This window comes from Dama dama, chromosome 13 (assembly GCF_033118175.1).
Source record: "Dama dama isolate Ldn47 chromosome 13, ASM3311817v1, whole genome shotgun sequence".
Lineage (NCBI taxonomy): Eukaryota > Metazoa > Chordata > Mammalia > Artiodactyla > Cervidae > Dama > Dama dama.
Window position 1 is genome coordinate 29,122,534 of NC_083693.1, and position 26,551 is coordinate 29,149,084.

The 26,551-nt window shown below is 45.1% G+C and overlaps 1 protein-coding gene across 1 annotated transcript in view; it reads left to right on the plus strand.

The window, feature by feature from the left end:
• The window catches only part of ABHD2 (abhydrolase domain containing 2, acylglycerol lipase), a 108,580-nt gene that overhangs the window by 70,540 nt on the left and 11,489 nt on the right, over positions 1-26,551 (plus strand). The window contains exons 6-7 of the mRNA XM_061158677.1: positions 15,665-15,848; positions 24,343-24,435. Coding sequence (XP_061014660.1) covers positions 15,665-15,848; positions 24,343-24,435 — 277 coding nt within the window. The remainder of the gene's footprint in view (positions 1-15,664; positions 15,849-24,342; positions 24,436-26,551) is intronic.

Below are 26,551 nucleotides of genomic sequence, written 5' to 3' on the forward strand. Positions count from 1 at the left end.
TCTAACAAAAATTAAAACAATGGGGAATGATGATAAGATCTGGGACTTCCCTGGTGGTCCAGTGGTTAATACTTCACCTTCCAATGCAGGGGGTGCAGTTTCTATCCCTGGTCACAGAGCCAAGATCCTACATGCCTTGCAGCCAAAAAGCCAAAACATAAAACAGAAACAGTATTATAACAAATTCAATAAAGACTTTAAAACTGGACCACATCAAAAAAAATAATAATAACGTCCTGTACTTGGATATACAAATTCATCTTCACCAGTAGAGAATGGGGAGGTGTGGCTTGCTTGGCCACAGGATCTGGGATGGGAGCATGAAGTGCTAAAAGCATGAAGTGCCAACAAGACAAGAAATACCAGCGAGAACACTGATCACGTGCCCGACACAGGGAAACATCCTTTTCCCATGGACAGAATCCTTCCCACCTCCACAGCAGCCCTCGAGGCGGTTAGTAAAATTGTGATGCAAAGACTGAAGCACAGAGAGGCTAGGTAATTCAGGCAGAGAGACAGAGCCAGTAAGCAAAACAGGCAAGATGAGAGCCTGGATCTGGCCACCCCAGCCTCCAGAATCCTTGGAGAGGAGCTGGGTATGTGTGGTCCAGGCCCCTGCCCCACAGCGTGCTGAGCCATAGGGACAGGAGATTAGATTAGGGGGCATTCACACCCAAGTCCGGAAGTCTAGTGGCCACAGGAGAAGAGAAGAGTTGCTCAGTGTGGGATGTGGTCGCAGAGCGGCCACCCCGGCCCTGCCACTGGCTGGCCAAGTGTCCTTGAGTTTGCTTAACCTCAATTCGAGGTTCTTCACCGGCAAAGTGAAGATTACAATTTTATAATTAAATGCGGGTTACTAAGGTCTTAGCCAGCAATTGAGTGCCTAACATACAGTAACAGCTTATTAAATGTTCGACTTACTCAGACACTTGAAGATCCATTAATGCTAGTGAGAGATTAGCAGTGCTCTGTGTGGCCAAGATAAATAAGTTCTCCGGGGCAGATGGGAATATCAATAATAATTACAGTACAGTATGATGAGTGAACCCGTAGAGAGGGTCTGGTGGGCACACCACCGCAGTGCGGGGAAACAGCCTCTTTCTCTGTAGACAAGGAGTCATTCATGGAAGGAAGTGTTCTCCCAGAAAAAGCATGTGAACTGGCTCCTCAAGGTGAGGATGGGGGATTTCCCGGTGGTCCAGTGGTTAAGACTCCATGCTCCCAATGCAGGGGGCCCAGGTTCAATCCCTGGTCAGGGAACTGGATCCCACCTTCAGCAACCAAAGACCTAACACAGCCAAATAGATAAATATTTTTTTAAAAAATGGTGAGGATTGTTGGAGCTCATAAATAGAGGGAAGAGCTGTAGGGGAAACAGCAGTACAGCTGCTTTTAAGGGCATAACACACCTAGGCTGGCCATCAGAAAGGAAGAGCCATGGGATTAGATGAGTCCATGTAGGGCCAACTCAGCCCCCACATTTTTCTTTTTTTTTTTTCACATTTTTCATAGTAATTTAGCTATTTCCTTCTTTGTTGTTGTCACCTTTTGCTTCATCAGAATTTTAGAAGTAAATTCCTATAGTGTATTATATTTTAGTAGTATTTCAGAAGGACAGGTGACCTAGAAGATACGGATGATTTTTCTAGCTGTGCTATTTAGTTCTTTTGTTTATCAGTACATCTTTGACCTGTTCAGATGCATTGTTTAACCACCAGTTAATAAAGTCCAACAAATGTGACCTTAGGTCAAAAATCCAGAACTCCAGTGCTTTGTTGAAATCCAAACAAAAACATCTTTGGTAGCTTTGAGAAAGTATTAGTGCTTCCATAAGCATTGTTCATTCTGGGAGATAGTAGGCCTAGCATGCTGCACTCCGTGGGGTGGCAAAGTATCAGACACAACCTAGCAACTGAACGACAAAGTGCTACTGATATGACTTTAGCTTTTCTCTGGTGGCTCAGATGGTAAAGAATCTGCCTGCAGTGGAGGAGATCCAGGTTTGGTCCCTGGGTGGGGAAAATCCCCTAGAGAGGGGAATGGCAAAACCGTTCTCCAGTATTCTTACCTAGAGAATTCCATGAAGAGAGCCGGCAGTCTACAGTCCATGCAGTCACATAGAGTTGGACACGAATGAGCAGGGAGTCTTAACCACTGGACCACCAGGAAAATCCCTCACACCTAATATTATTCATTTTTAATTACTGTCGCTCTGTGATATCACTTAATTTCTGATAAGATTCACCCTGACTCATCACTTCTTCAGTGTGTGCTTTAGACTTTCCTGCTTGTTTCTTTTTTTCCACTGAACTTTAGAATTATTTTGTCAAGTTCTGTGTTGAATTTCTGTACCAGTCAAGATGGACTAGATTATGCTGTGGAAACAACCCCCAAATCTCAGTGGTTTAAAAACAAAGATTTATTTCTTCCTCAGACAACAAATCCGTCCTGGGTTGGCTGAGGGGTTCTGTGTCCCATCCCAGTCCTCACTCAAGGACCCAGGTTCACCGAGCAGCTTCCGCCCAGAGTGGTACCCATAGAAGTCACAACTGGTTGGCCAAGGCATATCACATGGTCAAGCCTAACTTCACTTGGGTGGGGAAGGTGCATTCTTCCCAGAGAGGGAAAGTAAATTTTGGTGAATTCTAGCACACTATCACAATTTTTTTTTTTTAAAAAAAGGCTTTCTGATATGGACCACTTTTTAAAGTCTTTATTGAATTTGTTACAATATCGCTTCTGTTTTCTGTTTTGTTTTTTTGGCCGTGAGGCATGTGGAATCCCAGCTCCCCGACCAGGGATCGAACCCACATCCCCTGCACTGGAAGCGTGGAGTTTTAACCACTGGGCCACCAGGGAAGCCCCTGTATCACAGTTTTGGAATAGGAATTTTATTGTATAAATTAACTTGGAGAAGTTTGTTGTCATAGTACTTCCTCATCCAGGCGTACGGGACTTCCCTTGAAGTCTTTATTTTTCCCATAAAGAACTTCTGGTTCTTAGTGTAGGCCCATGGTTATCAAGATTAGAATTCCCCTGGGGAACTTCTAAAGGATACCAACGCCAGGGCCAAGCCCCAAGAATACAGGGTCCCCCCAGGGTGGAGAGCCATAGATGGAGCTCTTTCACAGTTTCCTCTCAGCTGTTTCTTTCAACTTTTTATTATGCAATTGTTCAAACTATAGAAAAGTAGAGAGCATAGGAAAATGAACTCAGGATAAACCCATCACTCAATCTCAACAATTTCTCAGCTTTTGGCCAATCTTATTCCATCTATAAACCACCCCTTCCTGTGTCCCCCTTCAAAGATTATTTTGGAGCAAATCCCAGGCAGCCTATCATGTCATCTATGACTGTTTCAGTGTGTGATGCTAAGATACACATACTCTTTGTTTTAGTCTGCTAGGGCTACCAAAACAAAAGACCACGGTCTGGTGGCTTAAACTACAGAAATGTATTTTCTCGTAGTTCTGAAGGCTAGAAGTCCAAGTTCAAGACGTTGGCAGGTTTGCCAAGGCTTCTCTCCTTGGTTCAGAGATGGCTCTTTCTCTGTGTGTCCACATCTCTTTCTGCATCCTAATCTCTTCTTATCAGGATACCAGTCATATCAAGTTGGGCTTCCCAAGTGGCACTAGTGGTAAAGAATCCGCCTGCCAGTGCAGGAGACGCAAGAGATTCTGGTTTGATCCCTGCGTCAGGAAGATCCCCTGGAGGAAGAAATAGCAACCGACTCCAGTAATCTTGCCCGGAAAATTCGATGCACAGAAGAGCCTGGCAGGCTACAGTCCATGGGGTCACAAAGAGCCGGACACGACTGAGCAACTGAACCACTACCACCACCGTGTTGGGTTAGGACTCACCCAAAAGACCCCATTTTTACTTGGCTACCTCTCTCTAGAAGCTCTGGCTCCAAACAGACATTCTGAGGTCCTGGGGCCTAGGACTTCTACATGGGAATTTGGGGAGGACGCAAGTCAGTCCATACCATAAACATAAACCATCATCACACCTGAAACTTTAACAGTATTCCTTCACAGCCGTTCAGTTTCCCCAACTGACTTCTTTCTTTTTGTTTTTCCTTTTTAATTATAATTTGCTCAATTCAGGATTGGAATCGGGTCACATATGCTGCAGCTGGCTGAAAGGTTCCTTTAACCTCTTTCACATCTCTTTCCCTCCACTTGTATTTGGTTTCCACTCATTAGCCTTATTCGTGTGGGGTGACTGGATGTGACATGAAGGAGGCGCCTGATCTCTGAGACGTGCCACAGCCCACCCAGAACATAGGCGGGCACCGGGCCCTGGTCCGAGGGCCCCGCTGACCTGAGGGCTGCCCAGGTCCTGTGCGGAAGGCCCTTCCCGCAGAGCGCTTCCGAGACTGCCCCTGACCCATCGTTCTCGTCTAATCCCCCTCTTTACGTCCATCAAGGCACTTGTGATTTGGTGAGACCGTGTATTGGTCCACCTGTTTGTTCCTGTCTGTCCATCCCCAGACCCCCTCCACGAGCACCAGAGGTCTTTGTTCTCCTGCTGCGGCTCCCCAGTGTCTCTGCTTTGGCCCCTGGTAGTGCTAGGTCCGTATTGCCTGAGTGAGGGCTGAGGGGAGGAGCATGAAATGACAGTTTTTCTGGATGGAAGGTGACGTTGTGCAGATGGGCACGTCTCAAACAGGTGTGTCTTGTGGTTGTGTGACCTGCCCTTGTGCAAGCCGTGTCACGCTGGAGCAGATGGCAGGCCCTCCTGTCACGGAGATCCTTCTGGCCTTTTGAAATTGCGAGTTCAACCAGAGGCAAACTAAAGAGGGCATTAACAAGAAGCCCTTCTTCCTTTTTTCCTGTGTCCCACCCACCTCAGATCTCTCTGAGAAAATTGCAAAAAGCCTTTTCCTGCTTACCTACCAACTTTGTTCTAAACCACATAAGCACTATTCCCTTGTTATTGGGCATCCTTGCTGATGTGATTAGAAATTGTTGGTCCTAGATCTCTCTTGAACAGAATTTCCTATATGGATAACCATATGTTCTTGTGACTTAGAATCACAGGAATGCTTCCTGCTGCCTTTGAAACATAAATTCATTAAAGGAAAATCCCGGATGAAGCAGTTACCATTTATCTCGCATTAACAGTGCCAGGCACGCACTGGTGTTATTTCCCTTGATCCTCCTGATGCCTGAGAGGTTGGCATTAGTTTCCCCACTTGCCAGGCTAAAGGAGGTTAAGTACCTTGCCTGGGGTCACACAGCAGAAAGTGGCAGGACCCGCCTTCAAACTGTGTGATTCTTAACCCCAGCTCAGTAGCACCTCTGTCATGGTGTTCATTTCCTATTTCAGACACTGCTTATTAGAGTAAAGGGCCTCCCGGGTGGCTCAGACGGTAAAGAATCTGCCTGCAATTCAGGAGACAGGGAACCCTACTCAGCACTCTGTCATGACTGGTATGGGAACAGAATCTAAAAAAGAGTGGATATTTGTGTATATGTATAACTGATTCACCTTGTTGTATAGCAGTAACTAACACAACATGGTAAATCAATAACACTCCAATAAAATTTAAAAAACAAAGTTGAGTAACCTGCTCCAGATCACAAAACTGATGAATGGGTGACCCAAGTTTCCCATTCAAGCAGTCTAGTCCTGGAGTCCATGCCTTTTTTTTTTTTTTAAGCTTTATGCTTCATTATGTGTTTGGTTTTTTTTTTTTAATGTTTTTTTGTTTGTCTGTTACAACATTGCTTCTGTTTTATGGTTTGATTTTTTGGCCACAAGACACGTGGAATCTTAGCTCCCCAACCAGGAAACCTGCACCCCCTGCGCTGAACGTTGAAAGGCAAAGTCTTAACTATAGGATGGCCAGGGAAGTCCCTTGGAGTTCATGCTTTTGAATAACAGGCTAAACAGCCTTTCTTAAAAAAAAAAAAATTTGTTTATTTATTTCATTTTTGGCTGCATCAGGTCTTAGTTGTGACACATGGAGCTCTTCTTTGCAGCCTACAGGCTTCTTTCTAGTTGTGGCACTCAGATTCCTGAGCAAGAGGGCTCAGTTGCTTCATGGCATGTGGGATCTAAGTTCCCCGACCAGGGATCGAACCTGTGTCCCCTGCATTGGAAGGCGAATTCTTAACCATTGGACCACTGGACCACCAGGGAAGTCCCCACATAGCCTTTCTGTGTAAGGAACTGCATCCTGCCGATGCTTCTAAGGAGTAAAGGGAATAGTTCCCAGTCGGACACATTTTAGATTTAAAGCAAAAGAACAGCAAGAGCTTCTCAGTCACAGAGATAGGCTTGGTGGGCTTGGGCTCCATTTTTTCTTTTTTAATCTCACATCCTACAGACATTCATGAGTCCAGACCCCGAGATGAGAATACAGGTGGTAGTCTAAGCCCCTGCTTTCCTGAAGCTCCCCGTCTAGTGAGGAACAGCTCAGTGTTGGTGGAAGAGGTTGGGAGACAGTCCCAGTCAGGCTGCACTTGCTGGCTGGGCTTTTCCAAAAAGAACATTTACCAAACTGCATCCTTTTTAAGGACAGGACCCAGATTTCCATGTTCAATTTTCATACTATGTTAATCTCCCGCACCTAGTGGATCACTTAGAGAGAGATGCTCAGGAGAGGCCTGCAGAAGAAGGCAGTGTTTCAGAGTCCAACAGATAGGAGTTTGCATTCCCCAGTTGGGGAAGTCAGCAGTAATATAAAGGCACACAGCATGGGGTCCAGCAAATACCACTACATGGTGATGTTACTGCCTTTTCCTGTCTTTCACTCTAAGTTTGTGTGTTCTGTGAGCCCACGTAGATGAGAAAAGGTGGAAGTTCACTGGAACCGTCAAAAGGCCTAGCCTCTAGGTCAGCTGACCGCCTGTGAACGCTCACGAGGGCCAATTTGAGAAGCTGTGCTTATGGAGCATAAATTTCTGTTTTGAATTTGGTTTGAATTCTGACTCTGGGATGGCAAGGCCCTGGTGGTTATTTTGAAGGATGCATTGCTTGCTTCAGAATTGGCTCCTTGCCAAATCTGGCGGGCCAGGGCTAGGGATGGAGCAGAGGGGGTGGTGGTGGATGTGGGGGTCACACACCTCCATGCTACTGGCTTCTTTTGTAGTACATGCGGTGCGTGCGTTTTAAGTCGCTTCAGTCATGTCCAACTCGTTGTGACCCTACGGACTGTAGCCTGCCAGGCTCCTCTGTCCATGGGATTCTCAGGCAAGAATACTGGAGTGGGTTGCCATTTGCTTTTCCAGGGGATCTTCCCGCCTCAGGGATTGAACCCGAGTCTCCTGTGTCTCCTTCATTGGCAGGTGGGTTCTTTATTGCTAACTCCACCTGGGAAGCCTCAATTGTAGTATATGTTTATTTAGCTATATTTTAACTTTCTAAAATTTATTTTCACTCTTTAAAAATAATTCCTCACCCCTTGCCTCAGGATAGTTCATGGATTTTTTTTTTTAAACCAGCAGAATTTCCCTTTTGAAGAATTAAATTCAGTGACATTATCTGATCTGACCAAAGTGTGAGACCACTGGGATGAGTAGTAGAATCCACAGGAGTAAAATTTATCAATCTTTTAAATTTCTTATTTAAATGGGATTCTTTCCTGGATCAGACTGGGTCTATAACCCTGTCATCGGAGTGAGATCAATGAATAACACTTGAAAATCAAGGAACACCTAGAAGTCGTGAATATTTTTTGAAGTGTTTTATCATACAGAGTTTACAGTCTTTGATTGGAACACAGCAGTCATGGACATGTGGGCTTGCTCTTTATTGACTCAACTAGCTTTCTAACCTGGACAGTGTTTGGAATATAAGTGATTTTGTCAGCGATACTGCAAAGGACCAGTACATTCAGGAAGTGTTCTGCTCCATTTTTCTGTCTTTAGCTGAAGGCCATATCCCAACACTCCAGTGTTCATATTCAGAGCAGAGAACATCTGGATCAAGTCCACCAGCCAAGGAAACAAACTGAAAACCAAAATGATCCAGTTGTGGTTATTCTGACCTCCATTTCTAAGACTGACCCTGGAAATGTTATGACCAGAAAGTTAAGAGCCAAGCCACAAAGGATCCATGAGTTTGATCTTGATTAGAGAAAAAAAAATGGGATTTTTTTAAACAGTCTTTTCTATATCATATGAAAAGAATCAAAATAATAACCTGGTCTGAGGGCTGTCTTTTCACCTTACTTATAGTTTCCTTTGTAGTGCAAAAGCTTTTAAGTTTCATTAGGTCCCATTTGTTTAGTTTTGCTTTTATTTCCAATATTCTGGGAGGTGGGTCATAGAGGATCTTGCTTTGATTTATGTCGGAGAGTGTTTTGCCTATGTTCTCCTCTAGGAGTTTTATAGTTTCTGGTCTTACATTTAGATCTTTAATCCATTTTGAGTTTATTTTTGTGTATGGTGTTAGAAAGTGTTCTAGTTTCATTCTTTTACAAGTGGTTGACCAGTTTTCCCAGCACCACTTGTTAAAGAGGTTGTCTTTTTTCCATTGTATATCCTTGCCTCCTTTGTCAAAAATAAGGTGTCCATAGGTTCGTGGATTTATCTCTGGGCTTTCTATTCTGTTCCATTGATCTATATTTCTGTCTTTGTGCCAGTACCATACTGTCTTGATGACTGTGGCTTTGTAGTAGAGTCTGAAGTCAGGCAGGTTGATTCCTCCAGTTCCATTCTTCTTTCTCAAGATTACTTTGGCTATTCGAGGTTTTTTGTATTTCCATACAAATTGTGAAATTCTTTGGTCTAGTTCTGTGAAAAATACCGTTGGTAGCTTGATAGGGATTGCATTGAATCTATAGACTGCTTTGGGTAGAATAGCCATTTTGACAATATTAATTCTTCCAATCCATGAACACGGTATGTTTCTCCATCTGTTTGTGTCCTCTTTGATTTCTTTCATCAGTGTTTTATAGTTTTCTATGTATAGGTCCTTTGTTTCTTTAGGTAGATATACTCCTAAGTATTTTATTCTTTTTGTTGCAATGGTGAATGGTATTGTTTCCTTAATTTCTCTGTCTGTTTTTTCATTGTTAGTATATAGGAATGCAAGGGATTTCTGTGTGTTAATTTTATATCCTGCAACTTTACTATATTCATTGATTAGCTCTAGTAATTTTCTGGTAGAATCTTTAGGGTTTTCTATGTAGAGGATCATGTCATCTGCAAACAGTGAGAGTTTTACTTCTTCTTTTCCTATCTGGATTCCTTTTACTTCTTTTTCTGCTCTGATTGCTGTGGCCAGCACTTCCAACACTATGTTGAATAGTAGTGGTGAGAGTGGGCACCCTTGTCTTGTTCCTGATTTCAGGGGAAATGCCTTCAATTTTTCACCATTGAGGGTGATGCTTGCTGTGGGTTTGTCATATATAGCTTTTATTATGTTGAGGTATGTTCCTTCTATTCCTGCTTTCTGGAGAGTTTTAATCATAAATGAGTGTTGAATTTTGTCAAAGGCTTTCTCTGCATCTATTGAGATAATCATATGGTTTTTATCTTTCAATTTGTTAATGTGGTGTATTACATTGATTGATTTGCGGATATTAAAGAATCCTTGCATTCCTGGGATAAAGCCCACTTGGTCATGGTGTATGATTTTTTTAACCTCAGATTGGGAGAAAATAATAGCAAATGAAGAAACAGATAAAGGATTAATCTCAAAAATATACAAGCAACTCCTGCAGCTCAATTCCAGAAAAATAAATGACCCAATCAAAAAATGGGCCAAAAACTAAACAGACATTTCTCCAAAGAAGACATACAGATGGCTAACAAACACATGAAAAGATGCTCAACATCACTCATTATTAGAGAAATGCAAATCAAAACCACAATGAGGTACCATTACACGCCAGTCAGGATGGCTGCTATCCAAAAGTCTACAAGCAATAAATGCTGGAGAGGGTGTGGAGAAAAGGGAACCCTCTTACACTGTTGGTGGGAATGCAAACTAGTACAGCCGCTATGGAAAACAGTGTGGAGATTTCTTAAAAAACTGGAAATAGAACTGCCATATGACCCAGCAATCCCACTTCTGGGCATACACACTGAGGAAACCAGATCTGAAAGAGACACGTGCACCCCAATGTTCATCGCAGCACTGTTTATAATAGCCAGGACATGGAAGCAACCTAGATGCCCATCAGCAGATGAATGGATAAGGAAGCTGTGGTACATATACACCATGGAATATTACTCAGCCATTAAAAAGAATTCATTTGAACCAGTCCTAATGAGATGGATGAAGCTGGAGCCCATTATACAGAGTGAAGTAAGCCAGAAAGATAAAGAACATTACAGCATACTGACACATGTATATGGAATTTAGAAAGGTGATAACGATAACCCTATATGCAGAACAGAAAAAGAGACACAGAAACACAGAACAGACTTTTGAACTTTGTGGGAGAATGTGAGGGTGGGATATTTGAAAAGAACAGCATGTATACTATCTATGGTGAAACAGATCACCAGCCCAGGTGGGATGCACGAGACAAGTGCTCGGGCCTGGTGCACTGGGAAGACCCAGAGGAATCGGGTGGAGAGGGAGGTGGGAAGGGGGATCGGGATTGGGAATACATGTAAATCCATGGCTGATTCATATCAATGTATGACAAAACCCACTGGGAAAAAAAATAATAATAATAAAAATTAAAAAAGAAAAAAAAAATAATAATAATAACCTGGTATTAGCCCCCATAAGGTGACCACGTCTCTTAGAATCATGAACCTCCTGAGAACTTATGACCGAACACCAACCTAGGACATTTTGGCGTTGAAAATGGTCTCAAACTATTTACATTGCCTTTTCCTGTGAGTTTTAACAGTGAAGTGGGTCCTTCCCTTATTTCTAAACACTTGGCTTTCTTGTATTAGCATCAAGGTGAGCAGAAGTGCCTAAAATCACAGCATCATTTTTTATTGCTCGGAGGGGGAGCTCATTAATGTCCAATTGGGTTTAATACTGGAATTGTTTTTGTATTTAAAACTATCTTTTGTAATCTCAATGTAAGACCAGAAAGCTGTGCCTTGCTTAGAGTACAGTATTTCCATCTTAGAAGGGAGGGAGGCCCTATACCTAGGGCTACCGTATAATTTAGCATCCCTATCGGGTCACTTTTGAGAGTGAAAGAGAACTTTGCTCATAACTGCATCAGAATAACAGACAAACTCTGAGGTCTCTCTCAGGCAAACCCTGCTATACAACAAGCTCTGGAAATCACCCATGATCCAATACATCTTGCCACAAAGACTTGCAGATCAGTGATTTCCTGTTATATTTTTTAATTTTTATTGACTTATCTATCCATTTTTGACTGGGCTAGGTCTTAGTTACTGCACTCGGGCTTTCTCTAGTTGCAGTGAGCGGGGGCTACTCTTCGTCGTGGTACAGGGGCTTAGTTGTCCTGGGGCATGTGGGATTTTTCCAAACCAGGGATTGAACCCGTGTCTCCTGCATTGGCAGGCGAACTCTTAACCACTGGACCACCAGAGAAGCCCGCAGATAGTGATTTTTAAGAAACTTCTACTTTTCCATAAGTTTTTCCTACCTGCCGTTTTAATTGCTGCAGACTCTGTTCTCAATGGTATTCATGATTCCAGATGATAACCAGGAACTGTTTTTGCCTGTGCAACAATTGAGTATAATAATGGCAGGAGGATGCCATGGGGTGGGAGGTGAAGAGAGACAGAGGATGAGGAAGTAAAGGCAGTGAATTTGCAGAAAGTCAAGCGTCTCAGTAAAACAACTGACAAGACCGTCTGCTGAGAGGACTTGAGCATCGAGAGAGTTCCCAGGGAGTGGCCAGAGTTTGGGATGTGTTCGGGGGTCATCCCATTTGCACTTTCAGGATGAGATCTAAATATTTAACCTTCAGCTGGAAGAGGGCAGTATTCAGCACCCTGTACCCCAAGGAAACAAAGCCAAGAGCACTCATGCTTGAAAATCTTTGTTTCAGAGATAAAGACAAGGCCAATTAACGTGGTGGGTCAAAAGGGCTCTCGCTTTATTTCTACAGCTGTTTTCTTCCCTGGGTGACTCAGCTTGGCAGTAGCTTGCCCACAACTCGAAGAAATGACTCACACACCTTCACCAGCAAGATGCTAGGGACTGCGAGGCTCCCAGCTGCCTACCAGCGGAGCCATGTTGTTGGCTGTCCAGGTCATACTCGGGTTAAACTCACGGGGAAGGATATTTAGGTTCTTTCTTTCCCAGTCCCGTGTACAGTCATACTGGGTGTTACTGTGTGCTCTCGTTCCTCATGATTCAGGCTTCCTCCTCACCCAGTTCATGGTGGCACACCCACCATGTGCCTAGCGTGGAGTTTGCAGATGACTCAATGTCCCCGTCCACAGAGAACACCCAGTCTCTGGGTTCTTGTATTCCCGCCTGCTGAGTCATGTCAGAGCCATTTGGGGGTATTTGGCTTTGAAATAGTAGCGTTCAGGCTGTCTTAGCCCTGTCTCTGTTTAGGGGTGGGAGGTATAAGAAAAGGGTCGTTCCTGTCCTCCACAGTTTGCTATTCAAACATGGGCCTGTGGCACTCATCTCTAAGGCCAGGATGGTAGTGGTAGCAGTAGTCGCTCAGTCGTATCCGACTCTGTGACCCCACAGACTGTAGCCTGCCAGGATCCTCTGTCCATGGGATTCTCCAGGCAAGAATTCTGAAGTGGGTGGCCATGCCCTCCTCCAGGAGATCTGCCTAACCCAGAGATCAAACCTGGGTTTCCTGCATTGCAGGCAGATTCTTTACAGTTGAGCTACAGGGAAGTCCTAAGGCCAGAGTGGTGGTTTGGTTTAGTTGCTAAGTCATATCTGACTCTTTGCAACCCCGTGGACTGTGACCCGCCAGGCTTCTCTGTCCAGGGATTCTCCAGGCAAGAATACTGGAGTGGGTTGCCATGTAGTGTCTCATATTTCATTGTGTCTTAAAATTGCAGCAATATTAGAGACCTCAATCTTGTTACTGGTGCTAATCACTTAAGGATTAAATATGTAGAACCACATTAAAATCTTGCTAGTATTAAAAAACAGATTGCTGTAGCTCTTAATATCAGGTTGGCCAAAACGTTTGATCAAGTTTTTCCATAAGCTATTATAGAAAAACCCAAAAGAACTTTCTGGCCAGCCCAGTAAACGCACCCAGGACGCGGTTCCTAGACACTGAGGAACCGAGGGTGTTTGGTAACTGACGTTGGGTGGAGACCTTGGGAGGACCCAGTGTCTACCCAAACTCTGATTCTGGAGCTGGGCAGACACCATGTCTTTGCCTTTCCCTTGCCTGGGAGAGACAGCAGCCCTGCACAAACACCCAGCAGCTTGTCCAGGATTACGCAGGTCTGGCCTTTTATCCACATCAGAAGTGCTTGGATTGAATTAAGTTGCAGCTCCTAAAGCGCCTACACGATTAGTTGTAACTGCTCTTCAGAACCCACCTGCTGATGCAGGAGACTTGGGTTTGATTCCTGGGCCAGGAAGATCCCCTGGAGAAGGAAATGGCAACCCACTCCAGTATTCTTGCCTGGGAAATGCCATGGACAGAGGAGCCTGGCAGGCTACAATCTATGGGGTCATAAACCAGTCGGACACAACTGAGCGACTAAACAACAATATTTCATTTAGCATAATGTCCTCAAGGTTTGTCCTTGTCGCAACATGTATCATGATTTCCTTACGTTTTAAGACTGAATAATATTCCACCAAATACATATACAACGTCTGGTTTATTCGTTCATCTGTTGATGGACACTTTTGTTGCTTCCACCATTTGGCTGTTGTGAATAAAGCTGTCATGAACATGGGTGTCCTTAAATGATATTTTAAAAAAGAATTCTTTAAAAAAGAATTAAGCCGGGGGATCGGGATGGGGAATACGTGTAAATCTATGGCTGATTCATATCAATGTATGACAAAACCCACTGAAATGTTGTGAAGTAATTAGCCTCCAACTAATAAAAATGAAATAAAATAAAATCAGAAAAAAAAAAAAGAATTAAGCCCTTTACCTATATCATCTTACTTAGTCCTGACTTCACCAGCTTCTCAAGGGGACACCAGCTGGTATCATCCCTCCTGGGCACACTGGGCCCAAGTGCCCTCTCCATTCAGAAGTCTCCTCTGTGTTTCTGAATGGGTCTGCCTCCCTTGGCACCTGTCCCTACGTCACCAAGAACATTTTACCCTAATCCCACAGAACATCTTGGCTGTCCCTCTGGACTGAAGTTTGTCTTTCCTTCTCCCTGATGGCAAGGCGATGGTGTAAATAACATCCACTTGGTACTTTTCTCAACACCATGAATCATTGTACTTGTGGGTATAGCGTCCTGTTTTGTAGCCTAAGACGCTGATCCCTAAGAGTATCGCTCTTGCTTTTGTTTTCATCTGTGTGTGAACTGAGGTGCTCATGCACACCTTGAATATATGTTTTGACTTCAGTGAGTATGGGATGGGTTTCTCAGCACCTACCCTTGAAGGAGCATTGCACATGCGTTTGGTAAATGGTCCCTTCCCTCGTGGGTGCTACTTATGCTGTGTTTCCTCATACTGAGGGGCCTCTGGGAGCTTCTCTTGTTCAGTTGCTAAGTCATGTTCGACTCTTTGCGGCCCCATGAACTGCAGCATGCCAGGCTTCCCTGTCCTTCGCTATCTTCCTGGAGTTTGCTCAAACTCATGTCCATTGAGTCTATGATGCCATCCAACCATCTCATCCTCTGTCTCCCCCTTCTCCTCTTGCTTTCCATCTTTCCCAGCATCAGGGTCTTTTCCAATGAGTCAGCTCTTTGCATCAGGTATGCAAAGTATTAGAGCTTCAGCTTCAGCATCAGTCCTTCCAATGAATATTCAGGGCTGATTTCCTCTAGGATTGACTGGTTTGATCTCCTTGTTGTCCAAGGGACTCTCAAGAGTCTCCTCCAGCACCACAGTTCAAAAACATCAATTCTTTGGCACTCAGCCTTCTCTGCAGGTAGCCAAAGAGAAGTCTTTGGCTTCTCTCTCTACACACACACCCAAAATACCTGCCGTCCCTCAGCATCCTCAGGGAACTGGTTCCGGGACCCTCTTGAACACCAAAATCCATGGATGCTCAAGCTCCTTATATAAAATGGCATAGTATTTGCATAAAGCCTAGGCACAGCCTCCTGTGTACTTTAAAATAGTGGTTCCCGACCTTTTTGTCACTAGGGACCGGTTTCGTGGAAGACAGTTTTTCCATGGGCCAAGGTGGGGGATGGTTTGGGGATGATTCAAGTGTTTTACATTTATTGTGCACTTTATTTCTATTATTATTACATCAGCTCCACCTCAGATCATCAGCCATTCGATCCCAGAGATTGGGAACCCCTGCTTTAAAACATCTCTAGGTTACTTATAATACCTGATAATACCATGTAAATACTATGTAAATAGTTGCTTATGTATGACCAAGTTAAGTTTTGCTTTTTAGAACTCTCTGGGACTTTTTTCCCAAATATTTTCGATCTGTGTTTGGTTGAATCTGCAGCTGTAGAACCCACAAATACAGAGGATGGGCTATATACTTACATTTCTGTCTGTCTGTCTGTCTCTCTCTCTTAATGCCTTGGCACCCACTTAAGTAACCCTCCCAGCTCACATTTTCTCCAAACTGTGTTGCATCTGAAATGACTAAGTCCTCTTACCTCTCTGTCCACAGGCTGCACCTGGGAATTTGGAGCCATGGTAAACTACATCAAGAAGACATACCCCCTGACCCAGCTGGTGGTCGTGGGCTTCAGCTTGGGCGGTAACATCGTGTGTAAATACTTGGGGGAGACCCAGGCCAACCAAGAAAAGGTTCTGTGCTGCGTCAGCGTGTGTCAGGGCTACAGTGCACTGAGGTGAGTGATCCTGGCCACATGCCCCCACTTCCTCCTGCCACTGGTCCTCCAGTTAGCGTTCGTTTATTGAGATGTCCCCAGCACACCAGACACTGGCCCGTGAAGACCTGGGGAAATGCTAGGGCCAACTAAGCAGAAGTTTCTGGGTCTTGATTCCACCTTGCTTTGCTTCCACATCATATACTGGAGTGGTCCTGTCAGACCCCTTCAACCTGGGATATGCAGCTGTATTTTGGGGGTCAGATCTGTAATGAAGTAAGCCAAAGCCCACCCCTTTAATAGCTGCTGTTTCCCTTTGGAGTCTCTGAGATGACTTATGTTCTTCATGCTCCAGGAGTTTTATAGAACTGTGGGTTTATGAAAACACAGGAGACTTGGCAAACCAGGGTCTGAGAGCTGGATCACCTTATGACCCCAACCCCTCCTACCTGCCAAAGAGTTGGGTCTCGGATGGCATCTGGAAAGGATCTGTAGAAACCGTTTAATCCGTGCCCTCACCGTCAAATAGTCATCTCTCTCAGCATCCCAGGATCACACACAAGAGATGACCTGCTGGGTAGACGTTTACTTCTCCCCTTAGTCTCCTGACAACAGAAACCCGCAGAGTGCGTCCTAGGAGGGCACTGTTGTCTGCTCTGACCTCCCCGCCCAGATCAGTGTTGTCCTTGATCACTCCAGAGTCACCACACACACACACTCACACACACACACACACACCCATACATATACACACATACACACTCATACACATTCATGTACACACACCCATACACATAAACACTCACAAACATACACATTCATATATACACACCCATACACATACACACATACACTCACACACATACACACTCATACACACACACATATACACCCATACACATACACACTCACACACATACACATTCATATACACACACATCTCTCTGGACTCTTTAAATGCATTCATATTTTTTCCCGTACTCACGCCTCGTGATAATGTATTTTGTATTATAAATGGGTAATGCAGAAATCTAAAATCACACACAAAAAAATAAACAACAAACTCCCTGCCCTGATTGATCCAGTCTAATACCACAGACCTTGTAGATAATCCTTACTTTTTGCCTCACCTGTATCTCTCAGTGTAGTTTAAACCTATTTTGTCATTTTCTAATGGATAAGGGGCTATCTTATTTCTGAAAATATCTATTACTGGAATTTGAAATCAACACATCCAAAGGGCAAATGCAGGCTCAGAATTCAGCCTCTGCCAGAGCCTTAAAGCTGGGCCAAAATGGAGAATTTAAATGTACCCCAAAATAGACAGGAAACACTTGCCTGCTGGAACCTTGCCTGAGGTCCAGGGCTGAGGCCTGTGTCCCAGTGGTCCTCACCTGCAGTATGGGGATGACAATAATTGGCACCTACCCCATGGCGCCATGGTGGAGTCAAATGTGTTCATGAGAATGAACTACTGGGAACAGTGCCAGGCACGTAGAAAGTTGTTAGTAACTACCAATTATCATCATTATGCATTGTAAAATGAGAAGTAGGCTACATCAGTGGATCACAAAGACCAATCTAGAGAACTAGTGACTGCCACACTTCGTTAAGAATCACTTGGAGGATCGTGATAAAAATAAATTCATTTTCTTGGGCCCCGGCCCTGGAGATCCTGATTCATGAGTCTGGGGCATGGGGCCAGGAATCTGCTTGTGGGCACATTTCACCGGCGACTCCTGAGGTGTTAGCCACCTTTAGCAGTCACTGGGCCCAGGGGCCTCAGTGGTCTCTCCAGCCCTAGTGTTGCAGGCTAGGTTAGTCTCCCCATCCTCCTGTTGGGAATCCTCCCTTTCAGTTCCCCTCCACACTCTGGTTTGAACCGGGACATGTTCCTTTGTGTTGACTTGGCTAGAAATACTCAGCTCCCGATTCTCAGCCATGATGTAACCAGCGTTACCCAAAGCCCCATCCTTGCCAGTAACTGGGATCTTAGAGCAATGAGCAGAGGGCCCGCCCCAGGATCCCGGGGAGACCCACTCTCGTCTGACTAGCGGTCCAGTTTTTGGCCAGGCTTCTAGTGTCTGTAAAAATCAGAGTCCCTTCCTAAACCAAGCGCTGTCAAGTGACTAGAACACTGACTTTGTGTTCAGAGAGCACTGGGTTTGACAGGAAGGAGAATGTAGGACAAGCTTGTTTTCCGTGTTTTTTAACGAGCAGAATCATAATTAACAGCCTCATTTCATTTTGCTGCAACAGCGCCATCTGCTGTTGGCCAAGCACACGACGCGCACAATTGAGGATCCTAGGTACGGATTTAAGCTAGGAAGCTAACCAACATCTGCGAGGGGCTCCATGCACTTTGCAGACGTGGTCCACACCACTTCTCTTTGAGGCCTCAGAGATCTTCATATTCATAATCATTGTCACATCAGTTGTCTGCAAAGAGGAGAGAAACAGACAACTTTATCCTTTGGAGCAAAGAGATCCAGACTAAGATCCTACACCCTGCACACAGGAAAACTGGAGGCAGATCAAAGAAACACCGTCATCCTATGTGTGTGCTGGGGCCACTCACGGCTCAGGTCCCTCATCGTTTTAATGAGATCTACTCGCCAGGAGACAGTGCCTTACTTTCAACCAGCGTAACCTCTTTTTTCCTGCCAAGGCTTGAGGGCAGTGAGCCTTTTCAGCACTGGAATGATGGCAGCCTTGCTTCCTTTACATGGAGGTGGAGCGGGGAGGGCCCATCTGCCGCTGCAGGGGCCACACAGGAGTTCATGCTTCTGGTAAATCCCTCCCCTAGTTGAGTCTCCAGAACCGCTTGTCAGTGATCCGTCCCCTCCCTCTGGCTTCTCATCCCGTAACGCACCTCCCCACTAGCCAGAGGCTGTCCTAGGCTCAGAAGCCAGCCCCCGCTTGCTGTAGTTAGCAGAGTCTAGCTGCTGCTAAACTAGTTCATGCTTGATGAGGTGCTGAACCAGCAAAGGAGGGTGACAGATGTCCCCAAACTACACTGTATCCAGCAGACTTAACTCATTCCCTCAGCACAAACAGCTGCCAACTAGCCCTGGAAATGTGTGTTCAGACAGCCTAACTCTCTGGTTTAATAAATCACTTAACGCTGTTAAGAAGACATGCTGCATGCTCTGTTGTTCAGTCATGTACGACTCTTTGCAACTCCATGGACTGTAGCCCGCCAGGTTCCTCTGTCCGTGGGATTTCCCAGACAAGGATACTGGAGTAGATTGCCATTTCCTTCTCCAGGGGATATTCCTGACCCCTGGATTGAACCCACGTCTCTTATGTCTCCTGCATTGGCGGGCAGATTCTTTACCACTGAGCCACCTGGGAAACCCCTGATTAGAAATTGGGGCATCTTGAAAGGACTTTATTGATTGAGATAGGTAGATATATGGATGCGTAAAGCACTTCTTGCCAGAGCCATCTGGTTCCCAGGCTGACATTCTCTTTATCCTCATGAGATGCACGCCCAGGAGCCTGCCCATCCCCCAGACCTCTTCAGCTGAAGAGGCCAGAATTCAGACCCATTCTTAACACCACCAGTTGGCCAGCTCTCCACTCACTACATGCACCCCTGTCTGCCTAAATTTCACCCACTAGCAGAAGCAATGAAAACAACACCAAGGCTCCCACGGCGACCTCTGTCAGGCCTGAGATGGAACTGCCTGCATACCTCACCCATAGAACAATCTTGGTGTGAATATTGCCTCTCTAATTCAACCTCCTAATTTGACAGATAAGGACACTGAGGCTTGGAGAGGTGAAGTGGCTTCCACAGAGTTTGGTGAACTACCCAGTGGGGTCAGATGGGCCATAGCTCCAAGTCTCTGTGCTAACTCATGCCCATTGGGGAGCCTGGACATCTTGTTAGACCTTCATCCCATCACCAGCACCATTCCCTGGAGCCTGGTTCTGCCTTCTCCCTTCTCTCACTACAGAAACATGGCATATAAATTGGAGCCTGGCTTCAGTGGAAGCTGAAATTCCCAGTGAGGTTCTTGTTGGGCCGTGTGTACAATGGTTCCAGACCACTGCTAATCTTTCCTCAACCCTAAGAAATAGTTGATGAGTTTCATGGATAATGGTTAAAACTGACTTTAATCTTCAGCTCTCCTCCTCAGGGTAGATAATTTTCAGGAGATCATAATCCAAAAGATTTTCTATTTTCTGTCTTCTTCTCTTTCTCCTTCTTCATTATTGTGGAACATTTTAGGTACATACAAAATAAAAACGATGGAGTATTGGACCCCTGCATATCCACTACCAGCTTCAAGCGTGCTTAACTTTTGGCTACTCTTATTTCCTCTGCACCTCTTCCACACATCACTCCCCTGTAAGCTGGATTATTCTAAAGCAAATCCCAGACATTATATCATTTGTAAATATTTCACTTGGTAGCACTAAAAAGACTCTAAGAACTTTTAATTTTTTTATTTTTAATTGGAGTGTAATTGCTTTACAAAGTTGTATTGGTTTCTGCCATACAACTAAACCTGAGTCAGTCATAAATATACCTATGTCCCTTCCCTCTTGAACCTCCCTCCTACCACCCGTCTAGGTTGTCGCAGAGCACCGGATTGAGCTCCCCAGCAGCTTCCCACTAGCTATCTGTTTTACATATGATAATGTATATGTTTCAGTGCTGCTCTCTCAATTTGTCCCACCCTCCTCTTCCCTGCTGTGTCCACAAGTCTGTTTCCTATGTCTGCATCTCTTATTTCTGTCCTGCAAATAGGTTCATCAGTACCATTTTTCTAGATTCCATATATATGCATTAATGTACAGTATTTGTTTTTCCCTTTAAGAACGTTTTCTTAAATATAATCACAATATCATCATCACACCAAAAGATTATTAATTCTGAATATTAATAGCATCCTGTTTGTAGTCAGTGTTCAGATTTCCTTGATTGTCTCACAGAAGTTTTTTAACAGTTTCTTTCAATCAGAATCCCCATTATGTCCACACACTGCATCTATTGATTTGTCTCTTCAGTTTCTTTTAGTTTATAGGTTCCCCTCTCTTTCATTTCTTCTCAATTTGTTGTTGGTGCTGGTATTGAAGAAGTCAGATCTTTTTTTAAATAGATGAATGGGTTTTTTAAAATAATACATTGATCTCAATTATGCTTTATTAAACTAATATAAAATTAAGTTCAGTCCCTTAATTTTATACTCAAAGGTGATGAAAGACATCCCTTAAATATGCTGAATGATAAACCAAAGATGCAAGGAATCACTGTTGGCCAGTGTTGACTGAGTGAAGCATTGGTCCCAGCATCCTTATCCCAGTCCCTCCTTGAGCCCCAGGCCCCCATGAGTCACCAGAGCCTTTCAGTGAGTGGTATCTCGGGTTGGGATGAGATGGTTGGGTGGCATCACCAACTCGATGGACATGAGTTTGAGCAAGCGCCAGGAGTTAGTTATGGACAGGGAAGCCTGGCGTGCTGCAGTCCATGAGGTTGCAAAGAGTTGGACACAACTGAGCAACTGAACTGAACTGAACTGAACTGAACCTCTGGGGTTATTCAACCGAGAAACCCACAGAACTGGAGCATCTTCTCATAGCCCAGGTTTATGACCAGTGCCTCCTCGCTTCCCTACGTCTGCTGTCCCTCTGACATGAAGGTGATACTGACAGAAGCAGCTGGAAGGTCAGCAAAGGGAGGACTGGATGCGGGCAAGACCATTTCTTTGTTTCTGGACCATCAGCTTTCTGAGGGAGGGGCTGTTTGGGTCCAATGCAGAGAAGAGGAACCCAGCCTGGCAGCAGGGTGCAATTCCCAGACTGGGTGACACCCTTCTGTGACACCCTCACAGACCAAGAAGCAGGTACCCACAGCCCTGCCTTAGCTGGGGTCCTGCCTAAGGTGATCTGGCCCATCCTTTCTACTCATGGCGCCTCCAGCCCCCCATGGGTTTATAGAATGACCTTTTGACTTTTGAAGGCAATGTTAGTCTTCACTGTATGCTTTAGCCTTTGTTTTATGAGCATGTCACAGGCCATTAACCCCACCAACCCTTTCACTTTTAACTTCCCACTAGCTCTTATTTTTTAACTGTGATGTTATGGGAAATGCTTGCTATGCCAAAATTGAAGTGTGACAGCTTTTGGGAAATAACTTTCATAACTCCCTGGGTTTATATATATATACATATATATGTGTGTGTGTATGTGTGTGTGTATATATATATATATATATATATATATTTGAAAATGTTTTATTTGTATTTCTTTGATTATATTTTTCATTTTAATCAAAGCTTTTTTTGTAAATTGTTTTGGTCATGCCATTGCCAATATTTTTGCTTTTATTATTTAAATTTATTTATTTTTAATTGGAGGATAATTGCTTTTTGTTGGCTTCTGCCATACATCAATATGATCCTTGTTTTTTGTTTTTGTTTTTTTAATACCTATGAACCATCCTTTCTCTCAGGAGTCCTCTCTCTGGCCATCTGGGAAATGAGACAATGTGGGCATAGTGACACCCAGATTCATTCCCAGGGCGGAATCAGGCCTTGAGACTCAGAAATCTGCAGAATGAAGGTTAGCAAGGACGCCATGGCAGCTGTGTTTGGGTTCAGACCCGAGGGAAGAAAGCACAGAGTGGGGAGGGCTGAATGGCAGCCTGGGAGTCGCCACCTTGGTGTTTGTTCACCTGACATGTGGGCAGGGAAATCTGGCCGCAGAGGCGAGCAGAGGAGGCTGGCCCTGCTGTCTCCTCCCGCCACACAGGGTGGTCATCCGAGCACGGATGCTTGAGTCACGCCAGCCTGGGTCACACTCAGCCATTCCTGACCACTCTGCTGGGACCTCTCTGAGTCTCTGGTCTCCTGATCTGGAAGTGGGGATATTACCTGCCTAGCGACACCTCTGGAGAAGGAAATGGCAACCCACTCCAATGTTCTTGCCTGGAGAATTCTGTGGATGGAGGAGCCTGGTGGGCTACAGTCCATAGGGTCGCACAGAATCAGACACGACTGAAGTGATTTAGCATGCATGCATGCATTGGAGAAGGAAATGGCAACCCACTCCAGTGTTCTTGCCTGGAGAATCCCAGGGATGGAGGAGCCTGGTGGGCTGCTGTCTATGGGGTCGCACAGAGTCGGACGTGACTGAAGCGACTTAGCAGCAGTGACCCCCACCCCACATCAGAAGGCCTTGCTTTGCCAACCACACACTAGCTCTGGAGGCAGAAAGACTCAGGACCACCCCCACAGCCGTGCCTAGAGGGGGCAGAGGGCCTCGATACTTCTCCCTCCATTCCTTGCCCCTTAAATGTTCTAAGACTAATCAAAAGAAAGCTCAACTTATATGATTTTCCTTTGCCTTGCAAATGGCAATGAAAGAAGTGTTTTATTTTTTTTCCCTTCCCATTTTTTAAAAATTGTGTTGAATGATTCTTTAAACTCTCTAGTGTTTTACAATTTAAAAAGTTTCAAGTGCCATTTGCAGAGACATGGATGGACCTAGAGACTGTCATACAGACTGAAATAAGTCAGAAAGAGAAAAACAAATATCGGAGAGTATCACCGATTCGTGGCAATCTAGGAAAGTGGTAGAGATGACCTTATTTGCAAAGCAGAAATAGAGATACAGATGTAGAGAATGAAACTTATAGACACCAAAAGAGGAAGGGGCAGTGGGAGGAACTGGAAGATTGGAATTGACACATATACACTACTATGTATAAAACAGATAACTAATGAGAACCTACTCTAATAGCACAGGAGACTCTACTCAGTGCTCTTGTGGTGACCTAAATGTGAAGGAAATCTAAAACATTGTGGGTGTGTGTGCACTTACGGCTGATTCACTTTGTTGTACGGCAGAAACTAACACATTGTAAAGCAGCTATACTCAGTAAAAATTAATTTTAAAAGTTTCACACACATGATTCCGTATAATCCCATAACAACCCTTCCACCCATATTGCCCGCTCCCCTTCCCTCTCCCCACCGATAACCACTAGTTTATTCTGTGAGTCGGCTTCTTTTTAGTTTTATTCGCTAGTTTGTTGTATTTCTTATACAGTCCACACAAAAGTGATAAAATGAAGTGTTTTCAGGTTTTGCCACGCACTTATCTTCTCCACACACCCTGTCCCTACGCACAGTCCTGTTATGAAGCCAGAAAAACTTGCTTGCAGGGTAGAAAGCCAAGGAGAGAGACTGTTCGAATGACAATCAAAGCAGGTCCTGTGACAAAGACATAGAGATGGAAGAGGAGGTCAGGAGTGTCTCTGGCAAAGCCCATGGACCCAGAGACCTTTCGGGCCGGGGCCTCTCGTTGAGCAACGTTCATTTACTTAGTGTTTGGGTGGCTCTGCCCTTAGTCTGAGGACCACGTGTTCGAGCCCAGGTTCCCGCCAAGGTAGCCGGTCCCTCCAGTGGCAGGAACTCTGCCTCCTCCCCCCGCCAGCCCCAGCCTCTCCGCTCCAGGACTCCCCCTTCCTCCCCTTCTCACTGTTCCCTTGTGGCTCTTCCAGGGCCCAGGAGACCTTCATGCAGTGGGACCAGTGCCGGCGCTTCTACAACTTCCTCATGGCCGACAACATGAAGAAGATCATTCTCTCGCACCGGTGAGGCACCTTCCCTTCCCTCGGGAGACAGACTGTACCTTTGGTTTTTTGGTGTTTTTCTGGCTGCAGCAGGTCTTCATTGCAGCCTGGAGGATCTTTAGTTGCAGCATTTGGGATCTAGTTCCCTGAACAGGGAATCGAACCCCAGGCCCCCTGCATTGGGAACATGGAGTCTTAGCCACTAGACCACCAGGGAAGTCCCCAGACAGTGCCTTTCTGAGCTTATTTCACTAAACGCCAAAATTCCTCTTTCTCTAGGAAAAAAGAAAAAGAAGAAGGCAGGGTTGGTGCAGATTCTCAGCTGACTGCTTTGTGACTTGGTTAGAAACAAATTCATCCCAAGCTGTCAAATTCACAAAATCTCTATCTGCTTCCATACTTTTCAAAAAATTCAAGAAGGAAGAGAAACCATTTCCACACCATTCTTTCCCAAATGAGGGCCATCCTGGGGCTTCCCTGGTGGTCCAGTGGTTAAGACATCGAGCTTCCACATGCAGCCCAAAAACTTTTTTAAAGTTTTAATTTTAAAAAGGCAAAATTCATTATTTAAAAAAAAAAAATGAGGGCCATCCTGAGGGTAGCTTGTCACTGTGGAGGTATGTTTCTCTTTAGGAGATTTTTGTGCTTGGGGGGACCTAGAATCGTTCTCTGCTGGCTCTTGGGGATCTGATCAAGCAGCAGTGGGATAGGAGTCCTACCACTGGTGCCAAGCGTGATGTCCACACTCTCCACACCTTGCCTGCCCATCTCCTGCTCAGAATGCTTTGGTGGGTTAGCCCCTGACAAGTGCTGAGAGCAGCGCCTGGCTGGCAGTAGCACTCAGGGAATATTAGTGATGATTTCACCACTGTGACTATCCTTAGCCATGTGGGTTCTCCCCCTTCCCCCACATGCCCCTCTCCCCCTCCAGCTGGAGCAGGCCACTCAGAGACCCCCATGCCCCCTGGCCTCTCCTGACCCTCCTCCCATCACCTCTGCTTGTCTAGACCCAGCCTGCTTCTTTTAGGTCCATCACTGGTCTCTGCTTCCGTGAAGCCGGCTCCTTCCCACTAGTTGTTTTTCTGCTGTTTCTCCCCCAGTGTGAATCCTGCATCCATGAACCAAACTGGAAAGCATGGGAGGGCTCAAGCATGTTTTGATTCTCTCAGAGCCTGGTACACAAATGGGCACTCAGAGTACCATTTTAGGGGGGTTCTGAGGCCATCCCAGGAAAAGCAGTCTGTCTGCATGATCAGTTTCTTATTCTCTTTTTCTCAGCGGTTAAAAGAAAATGCTATACTGTCCAGCCAGCCAGATAGCCCAGATTGGGCTTCCTGTGGGTGGGGTTCCCATGGCACCTGGGCTGGGGTGGCGCTTACGGGCCCCTGGGTGGCCTGGCGGCCGGGTGCGTCCCCAGGCTGTGGTGCTGGGTGGGCGGAGACCCTCGGAGGCTTACGTGCCCCAGGCTGGCCTTCCGCTCAGCTCACGGTGTGTGAGCATCAGTTGTGTGTCGGGCTCCGAGTCAGGTGTGGCTCGGCTGAGGTTTGGATGGATCCACGGGTTTGCTGAGGACCCACATGGGGTGAAAGCAGGCCATCCGACCCCAAGTCCAAGGCCGCTGTCTGTCTTTCCATACCTCTGGGGTGGAAAGTGAGCTCCTCCCAGAGAACATTTGTTTTGCTGCCGGGCCCAGTCATGCCATTAATTAATGAGTCCAGAAAGGCCATCGTGTAATTCTTAACAAATTGGGAGAGTCCTTTGAATGTGCTCTCAGTGTATTTAAACTTACCACAGAAAGTCAAACATCTCGAAATTTTCAGGCCCCTTCATTAGAATATTTGTTTTCCCCACCAGCATCATCTTTCCTTTCTTAAAATTTTTTTCTAGTTTTATCGGGACACACTTTAAATTGGGAATTCTATCCTTTAAGTATATGATCTTCCTAATACTCTTTTGAAAAAAAAAAATTTTTTTTTTTTTTTTTTTGAGAAATTGGTTCCTTTCCTTTGGAAGAGGTGGTGACTGGCTACCAGAACATTTAGTTTCTATAATGAATTTTTCCCACTGTGGGGCCAAACCTCAAAACAAACTCAGTCAGTCTTCCTTTAGCTGTGTGAGTGACAGCTTGCACTGGGAA